This window comes from Vitis vinifera, chromosome 1 (genome assembly GCF_030704535.1).
Source record: "Vitis vinifera cultivar Pinot Noir 40024 chromosome 1, ASM3070453v1".
NCBI classification, from domain to species: Eukaryota; Viridiplantae; Streptophyta; class Magnoliopsida; order Vitales; family Vitaceae; genus Vitis; species Vitis vinifera.
In genome coordinates this window covers 9,320,902-9,336,056 of record NC_081805.1, presented here as the reverse complement: position 1 = coordinate 9,336,056, position 15,155 = coordinate 9,320,902, and the positions used below count along the sequence as shown (strand labels likewise).

Genomic DNA, 15,155 nt, shown 5'->3' with positions numbered 1-15,155 from the left:
TGTACTTTTGAGGGTGGAATCGGAAAACAATCAAAATGATATCCTCCACAGCATGTGTATTTCTGCCCTTTGCTTTGATGACAAAGGATAGAAAGTAACGTGTATTAGTATGTATGTATGTATATTTATGCGTCTTTCTCTGGATGTTGTCTTGGTCCTCGGGGCCATTCTGGTCATTTAAACAGAGGCCAACACAAAAATTGAAAATTCAGAAAACAAATTCCTGAAACTGGACCTTACATGGATACATCCCTCTCGGTCGTTCTGGATTGGGGCCTTTCAAATATTCCCAATATTCTCCCTCGTGTTGTTTCCTAACAGCGACTGGATAATTTCCAGCGTTACATCAGATACTTCACTCTCCTATAATTCCATATGTGCCCTACATGCAAGTTGCGAGTTGCGACATCAACATTGCAAAACAAATAATAATAATAACAATAATATAAACTTTACAATAGAAATCTTTTTGTTTTCCCCTTTTTCATAAAAAGAAAAATGTTCCGCATATGGCTAAAATAGTGGGTTAAGATAATTCTCAACATTTAATCTTAAATAAGGATGGTTGGTCAAAGTCATGCATCATACCTCTTGTTCAATCTAAAAAGTAAAAAAGAAACAAGTAGATTAGGTGTTTTTTCTTTTTCACGACAAACCGGAGAGGCGAGGCGCAGAATGACATATGTGTTTAGAAAAGAGGGCATGGAAATGGGAATTGGTATAGTTGTATGAGAAGATAGCTGGCCATCTTAGTTGTACTTCAGTTTAATATAATAATGAAATCAAGCATGCAAGGCCTTGGATTCTTCCATCAAGCTCACGCTAGTCTCTCTGTGCACACATAACCATGCATGCATCATAGAAGAAAGGACAGCATGATTTGCTTGAGTTTGACTTTTGTGAGCCTCTGGCTTATGGAGTTGGTATTATATATATGATTGTGATGCACCAACCACTCATGTCCCCCTCCATCTGCTATTTGTACTCACCCCATATCTACCGTATCAGATTCACATGTGGCTCCCCCTTCAGACCATGTGTCCATCATTGTTTTCTCTGCCAATTGTTGGCTCTTCTATTTGATCTTGCAGGCAAGACTCTCTCTTGTTTTTGGAATACCAGGAAGATAAAAAAAAAAAAAATTCATTTTTTAAGTGCAGCAGCTCTGGGAATTCACTTGGTTATCTGCTCACTTACTGCCTTTGACACACCTTTGCTTTGTGTTGGGTTGGGTTGTAGAGAATGTGAGTGCAGTGTCGGAAGCATTGTCCTTTATGGAAATCTTGGTGGTGTGAGTGTGATGGCATTACAAAGAGGTGGACAACGGTCCATCGCCCCCACAATCCAGTGGCTAATGTCAAAGTTTCAAATCATGGCTCCTCACCATAGGAGTCTCCCTCGCACCGCCTTTTCCCGGATCCCACCACAATTTTCCAATCCCAAAAGAGACAGAGACAGAGACAGTAGTACCCCATTAGAAGATTGAAATGTAAAGGATTCATCCTAAGCATTGTCTGGACAAGTTCTAGAGAAGCCTAGACCCAGAAAAGCAAATTTTGCTTTTAGACTCCACACTTTAATAAATCTCACTCAAAATGACATTTTCAAATGTCTTTCCGGTCTACCTAATCACTCATATTCCAAATAGAAAAAACAATTTGGCTCTCATTTATCAGGTGTTGGGATTTCTAGGTCAATACAACCCTTTTTGATTCTCCAGCACCCAATTTTGTTTAGCCCTCTACAGGATGCACAGCACTGAGACATGAAGACCAATGTTTTCAGAATCGGACCGGTGATCGAACCGGAAAAGTTACCGGTTCACGGTTCACTGGTCGGACCGGCGGTCGAACCGCTATCGAACCGTTATCGAACCGGTGACGTCATAAATATATAATTTATATATTATTAATTTATTAAAATTAAAAATAATTATAAAAATTTTAAAATATATATGAATAAATTAAACATCAATAATATTATTTTATATATTTGATATTATCAAATTAAATCATATTAAATGAAATGTATACAATATTTAAATGTGAATATATTAAAAATGAAAATTTTAACTAATTTATAATTTTTAAAAATATTATATTATTTTTATTTAATATTATAAAAATTAAAATCCAATATATATCGTTTTGTTGGGCAAATCAAATAACAAATCACGTGTAGCCGAGTGGTATCCTAATTCACTTACTAAACCTGAGGTCCCAGCTTCAAATCCTCATGTTGCATATTTGTTAAGTTTTTTTCATTATCATATTAGTTTGCAATCCCACATCGGTTTGTGAGAGAAATAAGGGTGCAAAGGAGGCCTATAAAAGGCATCCTTGTTGAAAGCTACAGCATGTCCACCTTGTGGGCTCAAGACTGAGCCTACTTAAATGCTAAGGGTGTGGGCTTTGTCATGTAAAGACTTGGCCCAGTATGGTTTTTAGCCTACAGCTTCTAATATTTTATACAATGGGCTTGCAAAATAATGGGCCCATATGGACTGTTCGGTTCGTTTAGAACCGTCCGGTTCTTCCGGTTCACCGGTTCGACCGCTGGTTCAGGCGGTTCGTAACCGGTCCAATAGTTAAACGGTTTAATAGAATGGACCGGACCGGAAATGTGACCGGTCGACGGTTGAACCGGTTGGACCGGCCGGTCCGGTCCGGTTTTTAAAACATTGATGAAGACTACTACAAAAATGTTAAACAAGTCTAAAGGTTAGCAAACAAAAAGGCATTTCTCAAAGTTACAAGTGTGTAGAAAATAACTGAAAAGATAGAAGTACATTGCACCCATTTGCCATAAAGTTTAATACGAAAGAATCATAATCACAGAGCTTGGCACCAAAGAAATTTAAAGCAAAGAGAAAAGTAAAAGCTGAGAGGGAGCTTTTTAATGAATGGATTAAGTAATCGATGAAGAAAGTACAAGGCAACATAACTACCTTCATGAAGCCTGAGTTCTCTCAGTCCATGGGAACCCAACATTAACAGAAGGACCAATATGGGTATCTGATGAACTTGGAAATTTACCCTTCTTAGGCCAGAGCCAGATTTTGGAAACAGAAAAACTTTCGTCTTTGCTTCCAATGCTAATCTTCTTCCCTTCAACATCGCCATCAGTTGAGGAATTCCCAGTGTGCCCACCTCTCCCTTTCATCAGCTTCACAACTGCATCACTGCCAGCATCGGCTCTGTTGGGGCACAAGGCCACCTGCAGGTCCGAATTAGCAACCACATATTGGAACGAACCCATCGAGAAACATCTCCTTGCATCCAAATTACTACAGCTTGTCTCACCCCCTCCTCTCTCTCCTTCTCCTTCTCCTTCTCCTCCTCCTCCTCCTCCTCCTCCTCCTCCTCCACCACCACCACCACCATTTAAGCCTCTAAATTTGCCTAGTCTCACGGAAAAAACCCTTTTTTCACTAGCAATATCATCCTCAGGTGGTTTTTGTGCAGAAGAAACCCCATCTCCATTGCTTGAAAGGCCACCTTCTTCCCTTGAATCTTCAAAATCAAATACTGAGTTTTCCATGGCAAGCCCAGGATTGAAGAGGGTTCCTCTACAAAGAGGGCAAGTTGAATTTGATAACAGCCATGTGTCTATGCACTCAATGTGAAAAGCATGACTACACATGGGAAGCAATCTCAATTTATCTTCTTGTGAGAACTCACAAAGGCAAACAGCACAATCAAATGGCTCTTTTAGACCCACTATATCTTTGTAAAGGAACACGGGGAGAGCATCTATAAAAGCTTGATCTAGCCCTGAGTCATGAAGATGGAAGAGTTGTTGTAACTGTCTTTGGAAAGCATGAGAGCTAGACGTTTCCTGGTATCTGTTAGATTGAGAGATTGATGAAGAAGATCTATGCTTTACGAGAAATCTAACAAGCAAGTGGAGGAGACCAGAGATGAAAAATATAACAGCTAGAATAACTATGATGAAAAGCACAGCTGGGCTTATTCTGCTACCAGATGATGGTGATGGGGTTGATTCTTTCTGGTAATTACTATCATAGGAAGATAAAGCCGAAGGGGAGGAAGAGGAATAAAGCAGAGGAGAAAGAGGAGAGTGGATCAAGAGACCATCTTTTTGCTTGATTTGAGATTGAATCAAAGTCATTTTCTGGAATGGGTATGCTGAAAAAACCATCACTTTTCTCAACTTTCCCAGGACTAACGCAGTGTTAACTATATGTAGGCTCAAGAAACCATTTTCTTTGCTTGCATTGAGATCAAATCCAACTCATTTTGTTGAGCTGAACAAGCAAGACAAGACTTTTTTGCTTGCATTTAAAAGAAACTTAATATAGTTTACCAAATAAATGTGCAGAAAGAAATCATACTTTTGACTCAAAATTGCAATATAGTTTACTGTTTTAGAAAAAGAATTGGTGCCAAAGAAACCATCTTTTTATTTGCTTGGACAGAAAACCCAAGTCATTGCTGTGCAAGAAAAAAAAGGGGGGGAAGGTGACTTTGAAGGTGTCAAGATTGCAGCTTACCGACTTCAGTTTTTGAAAGCCCGGCCATTAATGAAGCCAATTACACTTGGCCTTGAACAGTGCTGGTTGCAGTAGAAAACCCTAAAAATGCTTTTTCTTTGAGGGGCTTTAATTTATTTTATAATGGAAAGGCAAGGTGGGCAGGAGTCAGAGAGAGCTGTTAGTAGCTTCCAAAAAGCAAGGGCAAGGAGGCCAAAAAGAACACCAAGGATATTTTGGTCAGATGGAATAATAATGGCATTTAGGTTATTTATGTGGTATTGCACCTGATAAGGGAAAGAAATGAAGTGATTATGGACCCTGTAATTCATGGCTCCAGATTAGGGGTGTGTGAGCCAACAGAGCTCTAATATGACTTACATGGCCTTGGATTTGGAAGCCCAATACAATTTTCTCCTTGGAGTCGGTCCTCTGTTTGGCGAGCTATCACAATACAAGGTTAATTTCTTTGAACTTCCATTTTGAAGAAGGTTTTGACTGAATCCACTTGGCCGATCTGGTAGGTGAGCCATCATTTTTAATATCAAAAGGGTAAATCTTGCTATCCCCATTAATTTCCAATTTGTGAGAAATAATGAAGTGATGTAGAAGACTCTTTGATGGCTTATCTGTAGAAACATTGTCGGTTTGTTTTTTTCCATATTTTGGTCTGAACCTCTCTGGTCCAAATAAGAAAGGAATTATTGATAAACCCAACCAAATCCTCAGTTAATAGTCAGTATTCATTAACCATTTCTAAAAGAGATCAGATAGGTAGGTGAATGCAAATGAGCCCTTACTGCTAACAGGTTGGATTTGTGTTGTGAGTTTTAGCCTCATAATATAATGGAAGTTCTTCTCTTGTATTGATGGTTCATGGCTGTGAGTTGAGCAGAATCAGGAGATGATGTTCCTCAAAGACCCTTGTGCAGTTATACTTCCATTGACATGCTCCGGAACAAACACTATGCCCCTCCCACCCTCCACTCATTTTGTTTCAAAACTTGAAAATTTTAGATGAAAATAAGTGGGTTGAATGCTTAATGCTTAATGCTTTAGCTTTAGATTAATTTGTGTTCTCCGCCACCGTTCTCTATTTTTGCTGTATAGGCTCAATTGGGCTTACCCCATGAGCTGTTTCAGACTAGGCATGGGCATTTGTCATAGTCCTAGTTTATTGTATGGTCGTAGACTTGGAACAATCTACACGCAAGAGTGTGGGTTGTTCAATTGGGCTGTCCTCTTTGTTACCCCTTGATTCTCTCACAAGAAATCACCCAAATCCTATTCCTTTTAAAAGACCCAGAGGCATTCCATCCATTGAATTACACTGTAGGCCATTTGATGCTATTTAGCAGAAGAAATAATCACCTCTACGCATCAGTCAAATAAACCGTATGGAAACTTCTATAGAAACTTGTGCACTCCATAAATGGGAGCAAGATGATTGCATTGCACATTTGCACTGCTGCAATGGATTCTCTATTTGATCTACATCAGAATAAAGCAACTACCAAAGAGATATGAGATTCTCTAGAAGATAAGCATCTAATGGAGGATACCATAAGTTACAAAATTCTTGGCTTCTAAATTTTTTAACTATAAAATGGATGACACTAGGCGCGTGATAGAATAATTTCATCAAGAGATCATGTATATTATTAGTCAATTTTGTCAACATAATATGCACATGGATGAGTCAATTATTATAACTTCTATTATTGATGAACTTGTTCCCTCCTAGAAAGACTATATAAGAAAAGTCGATCTTAAGCATAAAGAAGAGGAAATTGAGGAGTATAAACTTAATAGTATTGAGGAATGGACCATAATGTCCTCTGAGATTAATATGATATAAGAAGGAAAAGAGTTTAAGTAACCTCATCGCCATAACAATTAAAGGCAACCAAAGGAGAAAATTTTATTCTAGTAAGGACCAAAACCCTAAGAAGAAGAGTGCATATCTCTGTTCAAGAAAGCTGGTCATTATAGAAGAGAATGTTATCTTCAAAAGAAACAAAATGAAGGATTTATATCAAATTTCATAGTCATGGTATTTGAGGTTTATGTTCACGAAGATAATGAAGGATGGTGGATATAAATTTGGGTGCAACAAAACATGTATACAAGGATCAAAGCTTTTCATTTCATTTCATATAAAGCGGTAGATGATAGAAGTATAGAACTATACTACATGGGAAACTCATCTATTATAGTGATCAAAGAAAGAGGCAAAATGTAAGGAAACTCTAACTATTCTAGAAGTTAGAAAGAATTTTAGCCTTTGAAAAAGTTTGACTTCAAGTCACTATATTTGAGGTAAACAAACTTGTATTGTCTACATATATATATAGTTGACTTTTTATCTTTGCATGCAACCATGGCTAATTTAGAATTAATTCCTATACATGATCATGCTTGACATGCATGAACAATGAAAAAAGAGTGTGCACAAACTAATTAAAATCAACAAAAAGACCTTTTTTGAAAATTGGAAGAATATTTTCTTTATTGCAATTAATAGATGGTGATGTATGTGATATACATAGTACTCTTACTAGAGGAGGTAAAAAATATTTAAGATTTTCCAAACTATTGATATTTGTATTTATTATATTTTAAGGATGAAATTTTGGATAGATTTAAATTATATCAAATAGAGGTAAAAAAAAAAACATACATGATAAAGGAAGTGATATCATTTTCCAAATTTTTGTAAATTTGTTGGAATTGTTCATGAAACTTCTGTTGCATACATACCATAGTAAAATTGTGTAAATGAAAGGAAAAATAGGACTTCATTGAAATTATTAATGTCATACTTTGTAATTCTAATGTAACATCCTTGATCCGTAGGCTTAGTACCAAGGTCATTTTACAAGCAGAACTTAAAAAAGTCATCTATGTTAATAAGAGATTATTCTTTCGCACGAAATCCATACACCAAATAGGACAAGTTATCTAAAATAGTAATAGTAAATTAAGCTACTATAACAAAATGTCAACATGAGATTAATCTCATGACTAAGAACTGAATGGACTTTTAAAAACCCTTCCTACCTAAGTCACCCATTGTCAGAATTAGGTGTACCTGAAAACATTTTAGTAAAAAGAGTGAGCTTAAAGCCCAATAAGGGGAATAAAAATAAAGTATATGTGTTTTCAAAAATAAAATAGGGAAACTTTATGACATGTTTTCAAACACATTAAAACAAATTTATATTACATTTGTCATTTGCAGAAGAATTTTAACATAATATTGTTTTGTGAACATACATATTAAATAAACAACTTTGGCTTTTCACAAAAGATGTTCATCAAATTGGGACTTACAAAGATGCCTATTATAATAGGGCTTACAGGAGTGACTAGTCTTAAGTGTTCCTTACATGATGATGGACAAAACTAGAACCAATTTAATAGCATGCTATAGGTCAATAACTACCATATTGATTGAGTTTACAGATCATAATTACTTGCACCAAAGGTAATGAGAGTCAAAACATTTTCCCTTGTTCACTAATGTTCTAGTAATAATCATACTCTAGGTATACTCATTTTTTTTAGACGTAAACTATTCATTCATCTAGGAAAAATATCATATTTCCATTACTCAATTGACTTGAATTTATTTTTCCAAAATATTCAAATCCTTCACTTAAAATTAACCTAATTTAAATTACCTAAATTTAATTTAATTTGATTTAATTCACCTAAGTTAGTCAATTTTAATTTATTATTGAATTATTCATAATAAAATTTCTAGCCTTCAATATTTTTACATTATTTAAATTTTACCTAGATCAGTTTTTTAATACGACTTTATTTCTTGTGCAATCAATCTACCAATACAAAGCACCACACTAAAACCCAACCTTATATTACAAGAAAAATAAGATATGGTCACAAGCAAGGAGGAAAATATTGTAATATGTCGGTGATATATCGCTGATATATTGTGTATCGGAGGGTATCGATACGATATTTTATTATGAAATATCGGTCCGGCGAAATTTAGCGAGAAATCCCAAAAAAATCGGCAATATCTCGCAATATATCGGCGATTTTGGCTATAAATAGTTGATTTTTCCCGATATATCACATGGTCAATGCGAGTCAACGATGGTCAAACACGCTACAGTGAAGTCAATGTGCTACAGTGCCTGAAAAATATTTGGTTTGAGGTTCAAACCACTTACCATCCAGACACGCTCACCCTTGTTATATATTATGCACTAAAAATATATATACTTAAACTCATTATATAAAGAAAATATTAAAAGAATATTTTAAAAAGAAAATTAATTATAATTATTTTATAATTAAATGCAAAATTTTCTTTTAATTGATTACCAAAAATAAAAAAATTATATAATTTTCTTCATAATGTTTTTAATATCATTAATAATTAATTAAATATTAAAAAATTATACATATATCATAATTTATTTTATATTGTTTAATACAATTGAATTAAATGGATCATAATTTTAATATTAATATATATTTTAAAATTAAACATATTAAAATCAAATATCATAATATTATATGTAATTTAATAATAAATGTACACTTATAAAATTCATATTTTTATCGATACATACGATATTATTATCAAATAAGATAAATCATATTATACATATATCAAATTATTTAATAAAACAACTCAAAAATATCATTATACTTCTAATTACATTTCTATGAAGTTTTTCTTATATTTTTATAAATTTTGATCAATTTTAAGCTTATCGATATTTTTTTCCAAAATATCCGTCGATATATTTCTGATATATCCGATATATCTGTAAAATCGAAGTACTGATATATCCGTAATTACCGAATTTTCATCCTTAGTCACAAGGGGTCAATAAAATCCACAGTGAAAGAGTATATATAATTGCATAACAATTTGAGCCGCAATTAATGAAATATGGTGTTAGTCCTATAGTTGTGGGAATAATTAAGTCGTAGTGAAAGGAATTTCCCATGAGACTTGTGATTGTAGGATTAATTGAGTCTCATGGGACGGAATTTCCTGTTGGGCCTATGGTTATGGGATTAATTGAGTTGTAGATAATGACATGAACTATGGTTGCGAGAGTGATTAGAAGTAGCTATAAAATCCCTTTTTGAGGCGAGACAAGCATAGCTGCTACTATATATGGATTATTGGACCTACTACCAAAACATCACTACATGTACTTCCTTACATTTCTTTCCCGCTTATCCTATTGTCAAACTCATTAATTTATGCTTATCCCCATTGCAAAACCCATTTCTACTTACTTGAAAAACCCATTGTTAGTGCCAATGCGAGATTAAGAACCCTACATTTCTGCTTGCTTAGTATTTTCCTTTGATTCATTCATTGTTCTTTCAACTAAATATCATTTTATTTTATTTTTTCTGATTTCACTATGGTTTCTGACTTCTTGCCTACCATATGGTTCTCTATGGTTTCGAGTAGAGGATTATGGTTTTCAAGTATGACTTATCCATCAACCAAATATGACTTTTGTTAGAACTGATCATCTCGCAATTATGCTTATTGTTCAAACTTGTATTTTGGATCTTTAGAACCTTGCTCATTTCCTTTTATGTTGGAACTAAACTTTGCATTAATCAAGCCAAATCAAGTATGACATTGTTAACCAAAAAACAATCAACAATTATTTGTCTAATTCATACCAAATATTTCCTAAAAATCTATTGCATCTGAGATCAAGACTACGGATATTGGTGCAATATTGCTAGGCAGTAAGAAGTTCCCCAAAAAGATGGTTGTTGCTCATAATTAAAAATATAAGGTAGGTTAGAGAACCCACAAAACTTGGCAACTCACCAGAAAAGTTGTTGTTCAACAAGTCTACATGCACCACCAAATTAGGAACACCATTCCACAATGCAAGAATTTCTCACTAAACCATTTAGTTTATCAATTGGCACAGGAAGGGTTCTAGTTAGAGAGTTATGAAAAAAATCAAACTCTATCAGCATGGGCATTTTTTCCTCGATATAACTAGGAATTAGTCTAAAAAATAAATTATTTCTCAAAAATAGGCTACTTACATTTGATGACCAAGTGACAAAGAACCATTGAAATCGTTCATATTCAAATAAATGGTGAATTGAGGAGTAAACCGTAATGAGTATGAAATTCTACCACTTAATTGATTATAACCCAAGTCTAGTAAATCTAATAGCAAGTCTAACTTCCAAAACCAACTTTTATTTTTATTTTTTGCATGTCTAACAATAACAAATGGAGATAATGCAGGAACACATGCAATAGATGCATAATATGATGCAACAAATAAGACTAATCTTCTAATTGATCATTCATGTCCAATGTCATCTATTCATTTTATCTCTTGTTTCAAATGAATATATATAATAAGGATCATTTTGTTAATTGATATTTGAATCATTTCTTTTTTCTTTCTTCTAGTGTTTCTTGGTGGAAAACACTTGATTTTACATAGTAGGTTTTGTTTCTATTTTTGTTTGGTAGTTTATAGATGCTCATTGCTCCTTTCGATAAGATCACCAAGTAAGTGTTCAAATTGTATAGGATTTTTCAATTTGTAAAATCTTTGCCAATAATATTCTAATTATTGTTTTCGTTTCAATAAGGGAAGAAGTGTTGGCAATGAGTGAAGGTTTGTGAAGTTTTTATGGCTTTGGTTAGTAAAGGTTTATAACTTGGAACTACTTTTGACTTTTGTTATGCTTCCTGCTTTGTGGAATTCCAGAGTTTAAATTTTGATTCAATTCACTTTTCTTAGTGCGCAAAGTATTGATATTTCATTTGATAATCAATGAGTTTGGTTCTTCATGTTCTCTAGGCTCGAGAATTCTACTATGAATCTTGTTGAATCTATTCACCAAGGTGATATTCTTGCAGTTGGTTTTGTTGCACCATCCTTAATAAAGGTTTGGCTAGCACTCATTTTTGTTTATTAATTTTGAGACAATTCCTTTTTCTTTTTTTTTTACTTTTGTTATAGATTGGAAAAACTTTTACTACAAGTCTTGGAGCTTGTTGATAAGGAGACCATGGACCTATTAATCATAGAGATTGGTATTGAAATTGAGAAGAGTCCTAAAGAAGTGGAAGAAAAAGCTGGAAGTGACATTTGATCAATGCTTCAACATATACAGGGGATCGGAGAAATTGGAGGTTACTTCTTTATGTTTGGAACTTGATTTGTTTAAGTGTGTTAGTAACAACATGATAGTTTTACTAAAAATGCTAAACTATGATGGTTCTCAAGAATTGGAGGCATTATCTATTCATTATGCATTATTATTTAACCGGAAAAAAACAAACAAACAAAATTATCATTTGAACAAAATTTTGTTTATGATGAAAAGCTTAAACATGTCTAGAAAATTCTCAGTTTTAGTATTGAAATTGATGGAAGTGGTGCAAAGATAGACAAAGGAAAGAAAGCAGAACATGGGGGTAAAGACATACATGGTGGTGATGAGATGAAAATTTTACATCATTCAAGCATTAGCAAGACCATAGATATGGCTACAGGGTAATTTATTTATTTATGTTTTAGAATTCAATTTTTTTCTTTAGTTTACAATTCTTTCATCTACTAAAATATTATGGCTTAACATGTGCTTACCTCTATTGTGTGTGTTACTTCTTTGACTTCAATAATCCTAACTTGCATTGGTACTTCCTCAAACTAACATATGTAGATCTCTATAGCTGCAAGGCATCCTATCTCTCCTTATGGTGGATTTATATGGTCAAAATATATCTTCTTGGTTTAGTGATGTGAATAGGCTCACAATGTGATATTTTGGGCAAAGTTATTCAATTAGAAGTAAATTTGAAACTTCATAGATTTATGTTTAGGTTAGGTTAGATTTTTTTCATTTTCAAAGTGGTAAAACTAAATAAAGTTGTTTTTGAATGAATAAATGCATAATGGAGATAACTGCCCTTGACAAGAAAGTATGATGTAAATTTCTTGAATGAAAAGCAAAAATGATGACAAAGAAGCTGAAGAAGTATGCTATGTAACTAATTTTATTTGGCAAATGGATAATTGAACACCTATTGAAGATTGCCTTTTTGAATCAAATGACTCGTGTGATGGTAGATGGCAAGCACAATTGGAGTTGCATAAAATGAATTATTTAGTCCAACTCTGAGTTGATATTTATAATTTAATTGAAATATTTGTAATGTAATTCAAACTCTCCTTGTTTTCATCTAAATTTTTGAAGGTTGAAGTTAATGTTAAAATGTTGAGGTGTGAAGCAATGCGTTTCACATGTCTAAAATGGTAGACTTAGTTCTCTAGATTGATGAATTACTAGTAATATCAATCATGAACATGTATCTTATAGATAAATAAACATTTATTTATGAAGTTTATGTGTTAAAAGACATGAAAGAAGGGACCTAGTTTGTTGGATCATGTTATCTTTTTCAAAGTTATTTTAGTATAGAGAGCAACCATGCACTTGGAATTATAAGGAGGGAAAGCCTCACATGCTTTGTTTGGATTTTTGTTTGGATCTTTGAAAGAACAATCATTAGGAAGATTCTTTGTTCATCTTGTTTTTCTTGCTATCCATATAGAGCTTGTAATCGATGGATTGTCCATATTTTTTACTATCTTGTTGACTTTGGTTACATCCAATATGGATGTAGGATTTATAGCATGAACCCAAAATGGCCTTCTAATCTAGTATTTTCTTATAAAGCTAGCTTCCCTACTAAGGCGTTCCACTATTGAAAGAGTTTCTTTTCTTATTACCACCAACGATCCTTAGTCCTAATCCAAAAGGGTTCATGATTGCTGGAAAAATATTCAGCAACTTACTTGATATCACGAACCTATTTTTCCATTTGGGCTCAGATACTCTTGGCCAAAGAAAAATCACAATGAGGACACGTTGGAAATTACACACACACACACACACATATATATCTATATATATAGGACTCCAATTTTTAGAAAAATAAGTTTTTCATTAAAAAAAACGAGTCTTGCCATCGAGTGGGGCCGCATATAAAAAATGTGAGTCCATAGGTGGTCTATGGAATGAATTACTATTGATTAAGGCAGGTCACAATATGTATTCTCAAGATAGACATCATAATATCTTATGGGTTTAAGATAATATTTTCTTTTAGGTGATTTTAACGACTTATAATCATGAAATTTGTGGTCATCCTAATTCTTATAATAAAATTCAACATATGCTCTTAATAAGTTAGAGTATATCAGATGATTCAATAATAGAAGGATCTGAGACTCAATAATGGTAGAGGTAATCTTAAGAGGATGATAACTCATACCTCATTAAATTATAAACATCAGTTCATGGGAAGCTTGCATACGATAGTTAATAGGTTATGAGCTTGAGAAATTGATTAAATTAGATTTAATTAATTTATTTCCTGATATAAATTTTACAAGATATTAGAGTGCAATTGACTTTTTGTAATAGGATGTTAAGTTAACTTTAGAATTGAATTATGAAAGAAACACTATTTTCCTATGAGTCATAATGGTTCCTATTCAAGCTCACATTCCTTGGTGGCATGTTATTGTTGGGAATTTTTGTGTTTTTATTCATATATGTGTATAAAGGCGTTTTGATTATAAAAAAAAAAAAGTAAAATTGCACAAGAGCTTATGCATGATCTTTTTGGATTAAACTAATTAATTAATATTAGCCCAATAAGGCTAATTAATTAATTAAGTCTTAGTAAACTAGATTAAGTGACACAAGCTTAAGATGAACTTAATTCACTTAAGCCTACAAGGAAATCCATATAAACTCCTAAGTGGTTTAGGATTAGACATACAAGTTCATTATTGTCTTCCAAAATGAGAGCCTTAGCCTTTATCCATTTGAAGAGAAAAGTCCATCCTTCTCAAGTACCAAGTTCCAAGAAAGTGTCATCAAATGAAAAATCCTTGATTTTTGAAATTTGCTTCACCGATTAAAATTGATCTAAGAACATTTTGATCAAACGTAATATTTTTAAAACTATCTACGGTTTTTAACCTTAAATGTTTGTGTTGTACTTAGATCTAAATCCCTAGGCAGATTAGATTCATATACCCTAATGATCCGGGGCATACACTAGATTTAGCCAAGATATTCCAACAACTATGTGAGACAATTACTCATTGTTAGGTAAACTACAATTGACTTGGTTTTGCCAAAATTTGATTGACTTTTTGATGAAAATCTTCATGGGGAAGGGACTTAAGTCAACATCTAGTAGATTATCAATGATAGAATCTCAACTCAACACTTGAAACATTATGCCCTTGAGTTCGATGAATAACAGTGCATCATATGTCATAATTGCAAGCAATATAATGTCTATCATGTATACTAAAAGTGAAAGTACTTGGTAACTACAATGTGAAAGGAAAGGATAAGAGAAAACATTCAATGAACTTATGGAATGAACATTTTAGATAAGTCTCTCTATATGAGTAAGGAGTGGTATCACTTGCTATGTAACTCAACTAGTTACTAAATTCATGAAAATAGGAGGTAAGACACCATCCACAAGTCAGCTTAATAAATACTTGAGAAATAGAAAAGTTGTGTAAATTATGTTCATTTAATTAAACATGGTAATGGTTCAAAACTTGTCTATCATACCACCTCA

The 15,155-nt window shown here is 33.3% G+C and overlaps 2 protein-coding genes across 3 annotated transcripts in view; both read right to left on the bottom strand.

Annotated features, from left to right (window-relative positions):
* LOC100243227 (uncharacterized) overlaps positions 1-15,155 on the bottom strand; it is an 86,199-nt gene that overhangs the window by 41,591 nt on the left and 29,453 nt on the right. The gene's annotated exons all lie outside the window — the stretch shown is intronic.
* LOC100253470 (RING-H2 finger protein ATL46) lies at positions 2,722-4,830 on the bottom strand. Its single transcript, XM_002265039.5, has one exon. The coding sequence runs from the start codon at positions 4,159-4,161 to the stop codon at positions 2,950-2,952; it is 1,212 nt and encodes a 403-aa protein (XP_002265075.3). The 5' UTR covers positions 4,162-4,830; the 3' UTR covers positions 2,722-2,949.

Excerpts from the sequence above, each read along its gene's own strand:
- LOC100253470 (XM_002265039.5), bottom strand. The coding sequence starts at position 4,161 with ATGGTTTTTTCAGCATACCCATTCCAGAAAATGACTTTGATTCAATCT.